At 34.7% G+C, this 16,628-nt stretch overlaps 1 protein-coding gene across 18 annotated transcripts in view; it reads left to right on the top strand.

Annotated features, from left to right (window-relative positions):
* Window positions 1–16,628, top strand: part of LARP1B (La ribonucleoprotein 1B) — a 123,975-nt gene that overhangs the window by 13,134 nt on the left and 94,213 nt on the right. For all 18 annotated transcript variants that reach the window (XR_007151550.1, XR_007151549.1, XR_007151551.1 and 15 more), the window contains 5 exons: window positions 692–866; window positions 4,115–4,255; window positions 9,132–9,275; window positions 9,513–9,678; window positions 13,338–13,482. Coding sequence is in view for 14 of the 18 variants with exons in the window: in XM_047855928.1 (XP_047711884.1) it covers window positions 692–866; window positions 4,115–4,255; window positions 9,132–9,275; window positions 9,513–9,678; window positions 13,338–13,482 (771 nt within the window). In the remaining 4 variants the exon portion in view is untranslated. The remainder of the gene's footprint in view (window positions 1–691; window positions 867–4,114; window positions 4,256–9,131; window positions 9,276–9,512; window positions 9,679–13,337; window positions 13,483–16,628) is intronic.

Genomic DNA, 16,628 nt, shown 5'->3' with positions numbered 1-16,628 from the left:
AGAATTCAACTTGTGTCACACCTTCACAAATATTCCATAGAGTCAGTCTTTTAATCTATTTCTATTAGGTGTGTGGTGGTATCACATTCTAGTTTTAATTTGCATTTCTTTGACTAATGATGCCAAGCACCTTTCCATTTACATTTGCTATCAGTATAACTTTTTGTTGAAGTGTCTGTTCAATTGTAGCCCATTTTTTGAAAATTTGAGTTGTTTTCTTATGATTTCATTTTGAGAGGTCATTATATATTTTGGATCCAAGTGCTTTATCAAATACTTAGCAAATATTTTTTCCCAATCTGTGGCTTGACTTTTTATTTTATTTATTTATTTTTTTTTATTTTTGGGACAGAGAGAGACAGAGCATGAACGAGGGAGGGGCAGAGAGAGAGGGAGACACAGAATCGGAAACAGGCTCCAGGCTCTGAGCCATCAGCCCAGAGCCTGACGCGGGGCTCGAACTCACGGACCGCGAGATCGTGACCTGGCTGAAGTCGGACGCTTAACCGACTGCGCCACCCAGGCGCCCCTGTGGCTTGACTTTTAACAGTGTCTTTTGAAAAGTAGTTTTATTTTCAATAAAAATTGTCATTTGTTTTGCAGTATTTAGAAAAGGTTTATTACCACAATTTTTTAGATATGTTAGTGAAAATGTGCATGAAAATGATTTCATTCAGAAAACTTTTTGCAGAGTCAGAGTGTCATCAGCCAAGGAAATAAGAAGCTACAAAATAGAAAAGAAAGAGAAGACAAGGTTGAAAAGAGAATTAACACTGAGAGCAAAGAAAGCCGGGAAACAAAATTAGATGGTCCTGGTGAAAATGCCAGTGAGGATGAGGCTCAGTCAAGTAATCAACGAAAGAGAGGTTAGTTCATCTATAACTTCCACTTTTCCCACCAGTTTTATTGAGATATAATTGATAAAATAACATTGTATTCGTTTAAGGTATATAACACGATGATTTGATGTATGTATATATTGTGAAATGATTTCCACAATTTTATTTTATTAAAAAAATTTTTTTAATGTCTATTTATTTTTGAGAGAGAGAGAGAGAGACAGAGCACGAGTGGGGGAGGGGCGTAGAGAGAGGGAGACACAGAATCTGAAGCAGGCTCCAGGCTCCACGTTGTCAGCCCAACGTGGAGCTCCGACCCACAAACTGCAAGATCATGACCTGAGCTAAAGCCAGAGGCTCAACTGATGGAGCCACCCACGCACCCTCCACAATTTTAGTTCACATCCATCACCTCCCAGTCACAATGTCTTGTTTTGTTTTTTTCTTATGATGAGAACTTTTAAGATCCAGTCTCTTAGCAACTTTCAAATATACAATACAGCATTGATAACTATAGTCACCATGCTGTATAGTATATCTCCAGAACTTATTTGTCTTATAACTGGAAGTTTGTACTTTTGATCACCTTCACTCATTTCCCCTATCCCCGGCAGCCACCAATCTGTTTTCAGTTTCTGTGAATTCAGCTTTTTTAGATTCCACATGTAAGTAAGTCTTTCTGGCTTATTTCACTTAGCATAATGCCTGCAAGATCCATCCATGTTGTTGCAAATGGCAGGATATCCTCTCTCATGACTGAATAGTATTCAGTTGTATATTTATACACCACGTTTCCTTTATCCATTCATCTGTCAATGGACACTTACATTTTTTCCATGTCCTGACTATTTTAAGTTAGATGGTCCTGGTGAAGATCTCACTGAGAATGAGGCTCATTCAAGTAGTTAATGAAAGAGAGGTTAATTCATATTTTCATTTTGATTTTAATTTTGTGAAGAAAGTTGTAATAATGAAGAATTGTATTTAATCAATTGATTCCTAGTAGTCACCAGTAGGTATTTTGGATTTCTTCAGGATACCATCTGCAATGGTAACTGATTTGCTTTTGTAATATTCTTAGACTATTAAGCTTTCCTTTTTTCATTTTACTTGTACTTTATGTAGGTATAGAATGAAGTTGCACTTACAGAAATGGGTATAGATAGATATTTTAAAGATATATTTCTTAAAAATTGTATGATAATTGTTTCTTAAATTTGCATTGGAACTGCTCCCTATTTTCAGTTTTGGTCAACTTTTTTTTTTTTTCCATAGCATCTCTCCATTAAATTACACTTAGAAGAAAAAAAACTGTCTTTGTATCCTTTTACATATTTGTATGCAACTTTTCCTGTATCTAGGGACAGATTATGATTTAACTGCTTTGTAAAAGCATATACTCATTGAGTGTTCTGAGCGTAAGTAAAAGTGCCTTCACAGGGCTTTAGGCAGAAAACTTCTTCAAACTGTTGAAAGGTCAGTAGCTGAAACAAGGTGAACATTGGGAAAAGTGGCAGGAGATGTTGTTGGTCCACATTGTGCAGGGCTTTCGTCACTTGGATTTAGCGTTTTATTTTGAGTGCCATGGGAAGCCATTAAAGCGTTTTAATTCTTGGGGCGCCTGGGTGGCGCAGTCGGTTGAGCATCCGACTTCAGCCAGGTCATGATCTCGCGGTCCGTGAGTTCGAGCCCCACGTCAGGCTCTGGGCTGATGGCTCAGAGCCTGGAGCCTGTTTCCGATTCTGTGTCTCCCTCTCTCTGTGCCCCTCGCCCGTTCATGCTCTGTCTCTCTCTGTCCCCAAAATAAATAAACGTTTAAAAAAAAAAAAAAAGCGTTTTAATTCTTGGCGGTAATGTGGCATGGGAGGGGACATTTTATGAAGTGTTTACAGTCAATTTCTTTAATAATGAATTAAACAATCTCCCATACATTGAACACTTGCTTGAAATTTTTTTAAGTTTATTTATTTTTTGAATTCTTTTTTAAATGAGTATCTAATCCTTAGCTGCAGGGTAAGCATATTAATTAGCCTTACGTGATATGATGAGCCAAGGCTAATTGCTTAAAAGTGGTTGACAACAGGACAGACATGTTAGGAAAAAATTTCCCAGTTTCTTAAACAAGTTTATCACTTAGCTTTTTCATACTTCTCAGATAGGTAAGTCTTTTTGACTTCCTGGAATTCATACAGATGACAGCCCTGTCATCCTGCTTTAAAATTGTCTTGTTAATCGCTTCAGTTAAAACTGATCAGCAAACACTAAAATCCAGGTTTTTCTATTTAAATTCATTTAATCAAGTTGTGAATTGACTCTCTTTAGAGCACACAGGTGTTTTTTTTGTTTGTTTGTTTGTTTTGTTTTTTTTAATCTTCATAGGAAGGGCTTTTTTATACCAGAGAGACTCACTGATAGAATTTATAGTATAGAATTCAGATAGATTTTTTTTTTTTTAAAGATCTTTCATATTCCTCTTCCTTGTCCACAGTTTGAAGGATTTATAGGAAATCAGTACTTTAGTTGCATACTGATAATTCCTTTTCCTTTAATTACCTTGGTAGTTTTTCCTTTGCACATGAGTCTTGTTTAGTCAAAAATATATATTGAGCAAAAGACTAAACATTTAGAAACCTTAACTGTGGATTCCATGAATTAGGTAATCTTCAGAATTTCACCACAGTGTAACAATTACAGTATCATGTATTCAATCAGAGAAGTTAAATTGCCTCTCTTAGGTTAGGAAAATGTATAGTAGTTATAAAAAGATTTATTAAGTAGTTAGACAGATTTTATACTCTAATTTTGAAAAACCTCTTTCATTCGTAGTAATCTAGATAAATCAATATTTTAGACAGTGACTTGAAACTGAGTGTTTTGAATTACCAGCCAAACTTTCCAGTGTGTTCATTATAATGTCTTATCGGATATACCCCATTCTGAAGCCTGAGAGTCAAGTATTAGGAGTATTGTATTACACTTAACTATTTTTGAGGAGCTTTTTCATCAGAATTAAACAGAAGAGTGAGCATTTTGTTTGAAAGTAAAAGTTCTAAGGATACTCCATTAAGTGGCTTTTCACATGAACTTTAGAAATGTTTGCGAAGACAAGTTTATTAAGGAGCTTTGTGAGAAGAAGAAAATTATTTTGGTTCTCTACAAGAACATTTAAGGACAAAGTCTTCTGTTTAATTAAACCTTAGAGTCCATTCAGAATTGCAAAGCTTTAATGAAAATTGTGCATTGTCATTAAACAATTTTATTTTGTTTTTTTCAAGCTAATAAGCACAAATGGGTACCACTCCACTTAGATGATGTAAAACCAGACAGTCAAGAAAGACCAGGATCCCGAAACACCTCAAGATGTCAACCTGAAGCAAGTAAATCATCACATAACAATAGGAGAAATGATACACGAAGTAAGTTACATTTTAAAGGAAAAAATTTTGATACTAATGAACTTAGTCTTAATTTTTATAATTTTAATAGCCATGTATAGTATAAACTACTTAAAAATAAGTTGCAGACATTGTGCCTCTTTTAACACTAAGTTCCTTCAGAGTATATATCTTAAGAACAGTAATGCAGTGTGACTGTACACAGGCAGATTTTCCCCATAATGTCTTTTTCAGGTTTTTTTCTCCCTCCTTTCTAGGATCTAATCTGAGATCACACATTGCTTTTAGTCATCTGTTCTCTTTAGTCTCCATTAATCTGGAACGGTTCTTCTCCTTTTGTCTTTGATGACATTGATTTTTTTTTTTTTCTGAAGATTTTGTGACAGGTGGTAGATATCTCTCACTTTGGGTTTTCTGGTGTTTCCTCATGATTGGATTTGGGTTATGAATTTTTGGCAGGAATACTGCAGAAGTTAAATGATTTTCTTCTCATTGCATGGAAATGCACATGATCTTGTTTATGTTATTGCTGATATTAATTTTGAGCCCTGGGTTCAGATGATGTACTCTAGGCTTCTTTACTGTCAAGATGCTTTTTCTCCTTTGTAATTAATATGTAATTTGTGAGAGATATTTTGAAACTTTGAAAATACCCAGTTTCTCATCAGACTTTTCTCATGAGCTTTAGTTTCCATTGATGATTCTTACCTGATTCAATTATTACCATATTGCAATTGCTGATTTTTCTTACTGCATCATTACTTCTGTATTTATTAGTTGACATTCCACTATAAGGAATGACTTCCCTTATTACCGGTATGGATTTATGGCTTCTTATTTTTTCAATGTATTATAATCCATTACCATGATTATTTAGTTTGATACTCAGATTGTCCCAGATTTGGCTGGTGGGAGCCTCTTATGGGTGGTATCTGTGTCCTTTTTAAAAAAGCCAGCTTTACTGAGCTATAAATTATATGCATATAAAATACATTTACATTACTGTCACTTCTCCCAGCTATGAGTCTACTTTCTGTCAGGTTAGATTTACCTTTTCTATGGTTTTATATAAATTTTGAACTATACAGTGTACATTATGAACTCTTATGTCTCCTTTTGCTCAGCATAATGTTTTTCAGACTCGTCAGTATTGTTCCATGTATCAGTAGTTTCTACCTCTTTATTTCAGAATAGTTTTCTCTTGAATGGATATCCCCCTGTATCCATTCATTTACACATGGATATTTGGCTTGTTTCTAGTTTTTGGCTATTATGAGTAATGCTGCTATGAACATTTGTGTACAAGTCTTTGGGCATGTGTTTTAGTTTCTCAGGTAAACACCTAGGAGTGGATTATTAGGTGGTAGGATGAGTGCATATTTGACTTTAAAATAAATTGTCAAATTGTTTTCCAAATTGGTTGTACCATTTTGTATTTTCATCAGTAATGTTTCGTTCCTTTGCTATTTGTTAGGTCATATGTCTTCTGGAATTTTCCATATTTTGGACTTGCTGATTGCTTTGTTATATTTTTTTTAACACGTTCTTGTGTCTTTTCTGGATATAATTTTTAAGGTTTGATTAGATTCAGGTTTATTTTTGTTTTGGTAGGACTACTTCTGAATGTGTATTTCTTACAGCAGTAAGAAAAAATTAGGTGTTTCACTTTTAGTTGTATTAAGTTTGAGTTGGTTCAGGTATTGTTAGCCTTATCCATTATAAACTGTCTCATCAGTCTTTCATTTCCCAGATACATTATTTCAATGGGATTTCTCACATCTCAGAAAGCCGAGGAGGACAGGAGGAGAATATGTAGCAACAATTAGATGAGCATTTGGTTTTATAGGTTTCTGAAATCTTAAGTCTGATAATTTAAAATTAAAAAAAATTTTTTTTAAGTGTATTTTTGAGAGAGAGACACACGCACAGAGCATGAGCGGGAAAGGGACAGAGAGAGAGGGAGACATAGAATCCAAAGCAGGCTCCACAGGCTCCAGGCTCTGAGCGGTCATTACAGTGCCTGGTGTAGGGCTCGGACTCACAAAGCCATCGGATCATGTCCTGAGCCGAAGTCAGACACTTAACTGGCTGAGCCACCCAGGTACCCCTTAAGTCTGATAATTTTAAAAGCATACATGTTGTCCTGTGAATGGGGAAGGCTTAAGAAAATTTACAAACATAATACCACTCAAAAGTTTCCAATTATGTTATGGAATACTTTAAACACACAAAAGTTGAAAGAATTGTATAGTGATTACCTGTCTAACCACAACCTAGATTTAGTAATTTTGCTGTATTTAATTCCTCTATTTGTTGAATTATTTGAAAGTAACTTGCAGATAATCATGACACTTCAGCACTGATATTCAAAGAAAATGCAGTACCTAGGAAAAACCACAGTAATTCCCTAGTATCTTCTAAAATCTAGTTATATTTACTCAATTGTCCACAAAAATGACTTTAAAATTATGAAACTTTCTACAGAAAAACTGACCTTTTTTTGCCTTTGTATCATAGTTTCTCATATGTATCACTTTAATATTTTATTCGAAAAGTAATATATATTCATAATATATTTTACTTATTAAATATTGGGCGTATAAGAAAACAGGGTTGTAAAGAACAAACATAAAATGAACACTGGGGACTCAGGACCAAGTTTAGAAATGTATATTACCATTACCTTTGAACTTCTGTGTGCCCCATGCAATTTCATCCCATTGCTTCCCTTCTCAGAAGAAAAAAGACCTGAATGTTTGTTGTTTGAATATTTTTATTTGAAGCTGACATTCAGTATGACTCCATTAACATATTCTGTGACAGTACATTTTTTTTTGTGGCAGTAATTTTTAAACTTTAATTTTCTTAGATTAATGCATATTGATGTATTTTTTTTCTTTTTTTTTAAATTTTTTAAAATGTTTATTTTTGAGAGAGAGAGAGCAGGGGCAGGGGAGGGGCAGAGAGAGGAAGACACAGAACTTGAAGAGGGCTCCAGGCTCTGCACTGTCAGCACAGATCCTGACATGGGCTCGAACTCAAGAATTGTGATATCATGACCTGAGCTGAAGTCGGACACTTAACCGACTGAGCCACCCAGGCACCCCGCCCCGCATGTTGGTATATTGTTGTAAGTCCTTACGTTTGGTTTTTGTTCCCCCTGCTAAAGGGCATTTCAGTATTTGATAAAATCTCTTCTGTTGGTGGACATTTGGATTGTTTCAGTTTTTTTAAAGTGTAATAAATATTTACATTTTTATGCATGCTTTCCAGTAAACATGTACAAGAAGTTCTTTAGGGGTAATTTCTTTCTTTCTTCCTTCCTTCCTTCCTTTCTTTCTTTCTTTCTTTCTTTCTTTCTTTTCTTTCTTTTCTTTTCTTTTTTTTGAGAGAGAGACAGAGACAGCACGAGTGGGGTAGGGGTAGAAAGAGAGGGAGAGACAGAATCCTAAGCAGGCTCCAAGCTGTCAGCACAGAACCTGACACAGGGCTTGAACCCACAAACTGGAAGATCGTGACCTGAGCTGAAGTTGGACACTTAACCAACTGAGCCACCCAGGTGCCCCCTTTGGGGTAATTTCTTAAGACTGCAACCCATGAGTGCATTATGAAATTGGTGTACTGGGTGATGATCAGGTTTTTCCAAAAAAATTGATAGACTCAGAGTTCTTCACACAGAAAAATTTTTATGGCAGTTGTGTTTAAATTACAAAAAATTTGTGTGTTCCAGGGTGTGATATACAGTAAGGCTTACTGTGGGTTGAGGCAGAAGTGTTTGAAAAAAAACTGTATTAGGGTATACATTGAAGAGGATTTGCAGCATCTAGGCCAGTGATTCTCAATAGAGATGATTTTCCCCCACTCCCAAGGGGGCATTTGGCATTGTCTGGAGATAATACTGGTTTTCACAACTTGGAGGGGGTGGTGAATGAGTGCTACTTGCATCTAGTTGGTAGAGGTCATGGCTGATGCTAAACATTCTGTAGGCCCCTACACTAGAGAGTTAGCTGGCTCAAAGTGTCAGTAGTACCAAGTTTGCAAAACCCTTGGTCTCTAAGATATTTGTACCTTCAAATTTATTTAATTATTCCAATTTGTTTTTCAAAGTGGATGTGCCTGACTTTGCTCTCACTAATTGTATACAATGTTCTACCTTTTCTTCTTGATCAATATTTGATTAATTATAGGACCTGAAAATATTTGTCAGACTGGGGTAGATCAAATATTCTTTGTCTTAATTTGCATTTCTCATGACCAATGAGGCTGAACACCACTTTTTGCTTATTGCCCATTTGCATTTCCTGTTTGACTACCTATCTTGTAGCCATTTTTCCCACTGAGTTACTGTGTGTGTGTGTGTGTGTGTGTGTGTGTGTGTGTGTGTGTGCACGATAGTGCATTCTATGTGTATTCTGGATATAATTCTTATATTGTACTGCAGGTATCGTCTCCCAGTTTGTTTTGTGTTTTCATTTCCTTTTTTTCTTTAAAAGGAATTTCTTTTACTTAGAGATGTTTCTTTAAACATTTTGTAAAACTTTTTTAAGGAGTTTTTTTTTTTTTTTTAAGGAGTTTTATATAATGCACATTCAGTAGTCTTGGAACGTCTTGAATCTTGAATAGTACCATCTTAACAAAGGACCTCTTCTTTTTTTAATATTATTTTCCTTATCAAAATGTTTTCTTTATGTCAATACTTTTGTGGACCCTCTTTCATGCCAGGGACATTTTGACCAATTCCTGTGAGCTCTCTTAAGTTAGTATCTATCTGAAGAATGCCTGGTTACTAACAACTTGTTACAAAATGGGGAGGGGTAGTTGCCATGTTTTCATAAAAATAGTCATGTTATTTACTGTTGCAAATTGGAATGTATAAAAATATTTTTGTTTTTAAAAGGTTGGAGGCGTGATAGAGAAAAGAGAGACGATCAAGATGAAGTTTCCAGTGTGAGAAGTGAGGGTGGTAATATCCGAGGTTCGTTTCGAGGCCGAGGAAGAGGCCGAGGACGGGGAAGAGGACGAGGCAGAGGAAATCCTCGATGTAGGACATGAATTTTGTTAAATTAGATAGAGTTTCAAAAAGTGTGCAAGCCATCTGTTAGTTTTGCCCACTATCCTATATAATGTTTTAACTAATATTTTTTGTCTGATAATTAAGGTGGTTTTGTAATTGTTACCCCTTCAAATACTTGACTTTGGATTTTTCTTTATAGTAACTGTTTCTCTTTTAAAAAAAAAAAATCTGTAATCACTTTTCTTTCTCTTTATTCACATCAAGTGAACTTCGATTATTCATATGGTTATCGAGAACATGGTGAAAGGACTGATCAGCCATTTCAAACAGAACTTAATACCAGTATGATGTATTACTATGATGATGGTACAGGTGTACAGGTGTATCCTGTGGAAGAAACATTGCTTAAAGAGTATATTAAACGCCAAATGTAAGTCGATCAGACATAGCAGATGGGATAGTAACATCAAACTTTAACATCGTTGATAGTGAATACGTTATAATACATTTTTAAGCCGTTTCTTAGTAAAATTGGTAGATTTTTAATAGTATTTTATGTTTTTTTTTTCTAGGAAATGTTAGTGAAGTATTTTTTAAAAATTTATATTTCGTTTATGTTGTTACATAAGACTTCTGCTTTGTTTACTATTCAGGTATTTCTCTGTTTAAAGGGCGTTAGTTGAAAGAATATTGTCATGGTATATTAGGAGTGATTAAATATAAGAATATAAAATTGCCATATAGATATTTGATGTTGAACAAGTGAAGCCTGGCTTATTATTTGCAAATAAATGCTTATATTGAAATTCACAAATGAACATAAATGACAAAAAGTGGTGATAGATATATTTTTACTTAGCAAATGATTTCAAAATTCTAAGTTTGTTTTTTTAACTTTTAAGTTCTCTTTCTTTGTGGCACATATTGAAGGGGAACTACCTAATCTTTTTTAGTTCAAACTTTTTATTCTAGTTTTCATAATAGTTGCCCTCTGAAGTACTGAAGTTGATGTTAGGAGAATATTCTATTGTCGTTAAGAGAAAAAATAACCCTTGTACATATTAGTATTGTATAGAAGGTTTTGCCTATTTATATAGGGTGTTTATATAGTGGTGAAAAAATGTCCTCAAGTGACTGGCATAACCAGTTTGCTGAAATTTGATTACTTTTTTATCCTTAACAAAGTAAAACTATTTTTGAAAGAGTTTAAGTATCTTAAAAACATCTATCTTTATTTAAGAAAGAAAATTGACTCTGTTAGAAAATAATTTCTTCATCGGCATCATCCAGGCATTTTCCTGGGATGTCTTCATGGTGGATTTGATTGGCTTACATACAATACGAAGCAACTTGTTTATTTTGTTCTTGCTTCTTTTGTTACAGTTGACGCAAACACTGAAGAAAAGGGCCTTTTTATGGGCAGAAAGTGCCTGGCATGTGGCTATCAACTTCAAACCACTATTCCTGTCTTTTTTGTAACTCTTGCTGCCAGGTCCCTTCTGAGACCTGACAGTGGATATGCAACTCCATGTCAGGATAATCGGCCTCCAATGTGCTCATACAAGTGAGGGAGGAGCAGAGAGCTACTTCAGTGTTGACAAAATTTCTGATCATGCAGTGTAGAATCCAGAGCTTCTAAGGTAGGACATGATAATGTCCCCTAGGACACTGAACAAAATGTCAGACACAGCACTGGGCATGACTCCTTTTTTTCTTGTTGCTGTTTTAGCAATAGGGTTTTTGGCAGATGTTAGAGTACCAGGTTTAGAATGGCTCTTTACTGTTATTCTTCGATTAGTGGACTTCTGGAGGAGTCATGCTTTTGACTTTGTTTTCTTTGAGGTTTCTCATACTTAATATAGATAGGCTCATTGAGTAGGGTTTACATTTTTCTCTTTGAGAAGTTACTGAAAACTTTCTTGCATTTGTGGAAAATTATGCTAAATGTATTTTGAAAGTAAGAGGCTTAACTGTATTAGGGACGATTGAGTTTTTAAAATTATTTTAACTGAAAAAGTATTGTCATTTTTTATATCAGAATATTAAAAATTTAAGATCTTGATTATTTCTAGCCAGGACAGTCTCTTCTGACATTCACATTTAGAGATGAGTAGTTTGTAGCCCATTAGAAGTTTAAAAAATAAATACCATAGGTAATAGGGTGATTTATGAATTTATTTAGATACTAAGATTTTCATGAAGTAGTAGAATAAAAAACCATCTTATTAATGATTCAGAGAAGTTTTTGTCTAAGAATGGTTTTAACTTGTGACTAAATCAAATGTCTTAATGTGTGAAAATTTAGAATTTAAGCATATGTATCATGTGCCACTATGTCAAGTACTGTGAAAAGGACTTTTGAAGTGTATGATGTGCCCACCACATGCCAGGCACTATGAAAAGGGCTTTTGGAGGTATAACAAAATCAGGATTTTTGTTTCTTCAAGATTTAAGATTTTTTTTCTTCAGTGTTTAAAACAAGTAAATGATTTACTAGTGTTACTGAGATGTCAGTAGTAGTTCGCTGATCCAAGGGAGCTTTGCGCTTTGATCACTGGATAAATATCTGAGTATAAAGAAACAACTTGAGTATTTACATTTCTAAAGTAAGATTTTTTTCTCCTAGTGAAAAGTAGCTCAAAGCCATTTCTCATTTATGGGTGATTATTTCTTCAAAGTTAGATTTTGACCTAAATATTTCAAGGGTATCTTTAGTAACCCTGTGTTACTAAATACATGAGTTGGTGTGCTTTCTCATAATTTGCCACCGATCTTTGATAACTGTCTCTGATTTGGGAACAGTATAGGATTATTAACTTGTAGGCCATATCATCACTGATGTCATGTATTTCTTTTGTATTCTTTTCTACATTTTCCCCCATTTGTCCTCTTGTTCTCTCTAGAATTCTATTTTTGTTTTTCTATATGGAGGCTGTAATTTAAAAAAAAAATTTTTTTTAATGTTTATTTTTGAGAGAGAGAGAGAGAGAGAGAGCGAGTGTGAGTGGGGAGGGGCAGAGACAGAGACAGAGACACAGAATCCAAAGCATGCTCCAGGCTCTGAGCTGTTGGCCCAGATCCTGACTTGGGGCTTGAACTCGTGAGCCATGAGATCATGACCTGAGCCGAAGTCAGATGCTCAACCCACTGAGACACCCAGGCACCCCATGGAGGCTGTAATTTTAAACTTGTTTCTCAAATGCCACTATTGAATATACTCATATTATCTTTGTATTTTAGAACTTATAGTTATTGATCATACAGTTTATCCATTTACATTTCTCTCTACTTTCCTAGAGAAGATTAAGGTATCTAAGCTAGCTTTTTCTGTATTTTTTTCCCCATGTACCTCATGGTACCCCATGTACCCCCATGTATCATAGATATTCCTTGTTCAGCTGTATATTCTGTTCATTCTTAAATGTCTTTTATAGTTCTCTCCATCAAAGATACAGGGAGATCTTGTAGATATATAATTGTGTGTGTACCCTTGTGCTCATGTATTCACTCAGTTTTTACTCAGTAGCTTTGTACTGGTTGCTAGCATTCAGGATTAAACAATGTCACTACCCCGTCTATTTAGAAAACAAAACAAACTGTAATCTACTCTGTAAACTTCACAAAGAGTACTTCCAAGAAAGCTGTTCTTAGTGATGTGGTAAAAGTTGGAAGGCAATCTGTTGACATGTGTTTAGTTGTTATTTAGTGTTTAAATGAAACAAGTTAAAGTAGCTTTTAATAAAAAGTTTCCTTTAATTAACTCATTTAAAAAAATCAGTTATTGAACTGTTTTAAAGTAAAATGCTTGTTAATTCTTTATGCTTAGGTAAAGCTGATCTAAGTAGAAGTTAATGTTAGTTTTTTGGAAGAGAATCAGTATTTTAAGTTTCTTTCTACTCATGGATAAGAAATTATAACTTGGTAGGGCTTTGGTCTTGTATTTACCTTCTATCTATGTTGTATTAAATCTGTATATTACTAATAAAATAATTTTAAAGCTGTTGATATATGTGATAGATATTTTTGTTTCCTATTGAATAAATTAATTAAACTTATGTTTACTTATTTTTGCTTGTTTCTTTTTTTCAGTGAATATTACTTCAGTGTAGAAAATTTGGAACGGGACTTCTTTCTTAGGAGAAAGATGGATGAACAGGGTTTCTTGCCTATTTCCCTGATTGCTGGTTTCCACCGTGTTCAGGCTCTCACTACAAACCTTAATCTCATTTTAGAGGTAATTATTCATTTAAAAAATAGTTGCAAAACAGTCTGTACTTTCCATTCAATTATGCTATTAAGTAACTCTCCTCAAAAATTATATTAAAAAACTTAAAGGGGTGCCTGGGTGGCTCAGTTGGTGAAGCGTCCCAACTTTTGATTTCCATTCAGGTTATGATATCAAAGTCATTAGATCTAGTCTCCCTGCTTGGGATTCTCTCTCTCCTGTCTTTCTCTCTGCCCCCCCCCCCCCCCTCTCTCTCTCTCTCTCTCAAGTATTTAAAAAAAAAAAGGAGGGACACCTGGCTGGCTTAGTCTGTAGAGCATCCGACTTCAGCTCAGGTCATGAACTCATAGTCTGTGGGTTTGAGTCCTGAATTGGGCTCTGTGCTGACAGCTCAGAGCCTAGAGACTCCTTTGGATTCTGTGTCTCTCTCTCTCTTTTTGCCTCTTCCTTGCTTGTGTTCTGTCTCTCAAAAAATGAATAAATGTTAAAAAAAAAAAAATTAGAAAAAAACGTAGGAAAATAAAAAGCAAAAGATAACCTGTAGTTACCTAAAGCTTAGACTACATCTCATGGCTTTTTTTCATTTTATAAAACCCAAATAAATTTCTAACCTTGAGACCCCTCAAAGATTTACTAATGATGTTACCACCTGTTTTTAACCTGACCCTTCAAACTCAGACCTTCTTGAGTGTTTTTGGTTCTTTAAGTCTTCTTCAGGTTGCTTCAAAATGGCATGTATTTCTATTTATTAAAATTTTGAGAGTTTTTCATGTGCTATAGAAAGGGTAATTTAAAGCAGTCTTTCCAGATGTATTCTTAATGCTTTTATTAAATTTTTTGTCCTGCTCTAGAAATGCTTTGAACATTTTTGTTTTTCTGTGGCCTACGTAGGTATAATCAAATTTGCCCTTTGGCTACAGTTTTGAAAGACTTGATATTGTCAGTTTTTTTGAATAATAGATATGTAGTGGTTTTTTATTGAGGCTTTAATTTGCATTTCCCTAATGACTAATGATGTTGAGCATCTTTTTATGTGTGTATTTGCCATCAGTGTATCTTATTTGTTGAAATGTCTGGTCAGATATTTTGCCTATTTTTATTGGAGGGTTTTTATTTTTATTCTTTTTATTGTAAGAGTTCTTTATTCTGGATACAAGTGCTTTGTGTGTATTTTACAGATTTTTTTTCCCCAGTCTTTGGCTCATGTTTTCATTTTCTTTTTCTTTTTCTTTTTCTTTTTTTTTATGTTTGTGTTTGAGAGAGAGGGAGCGTGAGCCAGGGAGGGGTAGAGAGAGAGAGAATCCGAAGCAGGCTCTGTGCTGGCAGCAGCAAGCCTGATAAGGGGCTAGAACTCATGAACCATGAGATAATGACCTGAGCTGAAGTTGGATGCTTAACTGAGCCACCCAAGTGTCCCTCATCTTTTAATTTTCTTAACAGATTTCTTTGACTTTTTTAGCAATTTGTTTTGATCAGGTGTGCTCCATGTTTTAAAAACTAGTTACAGGAAGAGTCAATATTTCAAAAGAATATAAACTAGCGATTTATTTGTTGACATGTAATTAATGAGTCTTTGTTTTATGAAAAGTTACTTCAAACAGTGTCATTGTTGCATTTATTAATAAATACTATTTAAAGTTTCTTTGTAATTTTAAGAAGACTTTTTTCCTGCAAAGCTTAGTATTCATAAAAATATAATATTTGTAGTAGAATGAGTTTATTAAGTACTTCCATTGTCCGTGCTAATAGCAAAGATCTATTTTAGCTGTCATTTTCAATGAAGTTGTGACTGATTTCCCCGACTCTCTGTACTTTGTAGGAATCTGGTTGTAATTTTATTATGGTATGTTTTTTTGGTCTATTGGTATTCCCATTAAACCCTCAAGCATAATTTTCAAGTTATTGATTATCTGCTTCCTTACATCTTCTAGTAGAAGATGTAGTAGAAGGGAAGGAATATTTAAAAGAACTTTTGCATTACTGTTATGGTTACAATTATTGATAGAGAAGGAAAACTGCTATTATTGAAATACAGAAATACATAAGCACAGTGATTTAGAACAGCATAGATCTGCATTCATTTAATATTCATTATGCACCTTTCCCACTGTAATGAATGGGAAAGTTGTCCTTTATCTGTTAAGTGGGAAAAATTGCCCTCTATCTGTTAAGAATGTAAGATTTCATTGGGTTTTGCAATATAAACATAGTAGTTTAGAGCATGGACTTAACAATCTGCATGCACATCCTTGTAGCTCTGTGACCTTGGGTAATGTCCTGAGACTTCTATAAAGTGGAAATGCTAACACTACCTACTTCATAGGGTAGTCCTAGAGATGAAATGTGTGATGACAGTATCTGGCACAAACAGTAAGCCTTAAATAATGATTTGCTGCTATTGTTAGTTTTCAAGGAAGTCCTTCTACTGTTCATTCCTGTTTTTGGGATTTTCATTTACTTTCTACCAACTTTTTGCTATATGTAGCTTAATACATATTTTTTCGTTCTTGAAAAGAACGCTCAAATTTTTTCGTTCTTGAAAAGAACAATCAAAAGAGGTAAAATATACTTGAGCTCACACCCCTATCTGCCCTAGTTGAGGTTTTCCTTTGGTTTTTTTTTTGTTGTTGTTGTTTTGTTTTAGTTTTATTTTATTTTGGAGAGACAGAAAGAGAGCACATGAGCAGGGGAGAGGGACAGAGAGAGAGGGAGAGGGAGAGAGAGAGAGAGAGAGAGAGAGAGAGAGAGAGAGAGAACATCTCAAGTAGGCTCCATGCTCTGCGTGGAGCCTGATTCAGGGCTCTGTCCCTCAACCCCAGGATCGTGACCTGGGCGGAAATCAAGGCTCAACTGACTGGGCCATCCAGGTGCCCCTGGTTGAAGTTTTCTACACAGCCTATCTTACTGAGTCTGTTTACTCCCATTCATTTTCAGCTTACTGTACTTTTTTTTTTACTTTGATACATGAATATTGTAATATGATTACTGTTGTGATATTTATCATAATGTACATATCATGTACATAATTATAGTACAGTATTCTTGTCTATAGTCCTCATACTGTGCATGAAATCTCTGTCGATTATTTACTACTCATTGCAAGTTTGTGCCCTTAAACATCAGTCTTATCTCCCCCACCCACTGTTTCCTGGTAA

Source organism: Prionailurus viverrinus, chromosome B1 (genome assembly GCF_022837055.1).
Source record: "Prionailurus viverrinus isolate Anna chromosome B1, UM_Priviv_1.0, whole genome shotgun sequence".
Lineage (NCBI taxonomy): Eukaryota > Metazoa > Chordata > Mammalia > Carnivora > Felidae > Prionailurus > Prionailurus viverrinus.
This window is presented reverse-complemented; position numbering and strand designations above follow the sequence as displayed.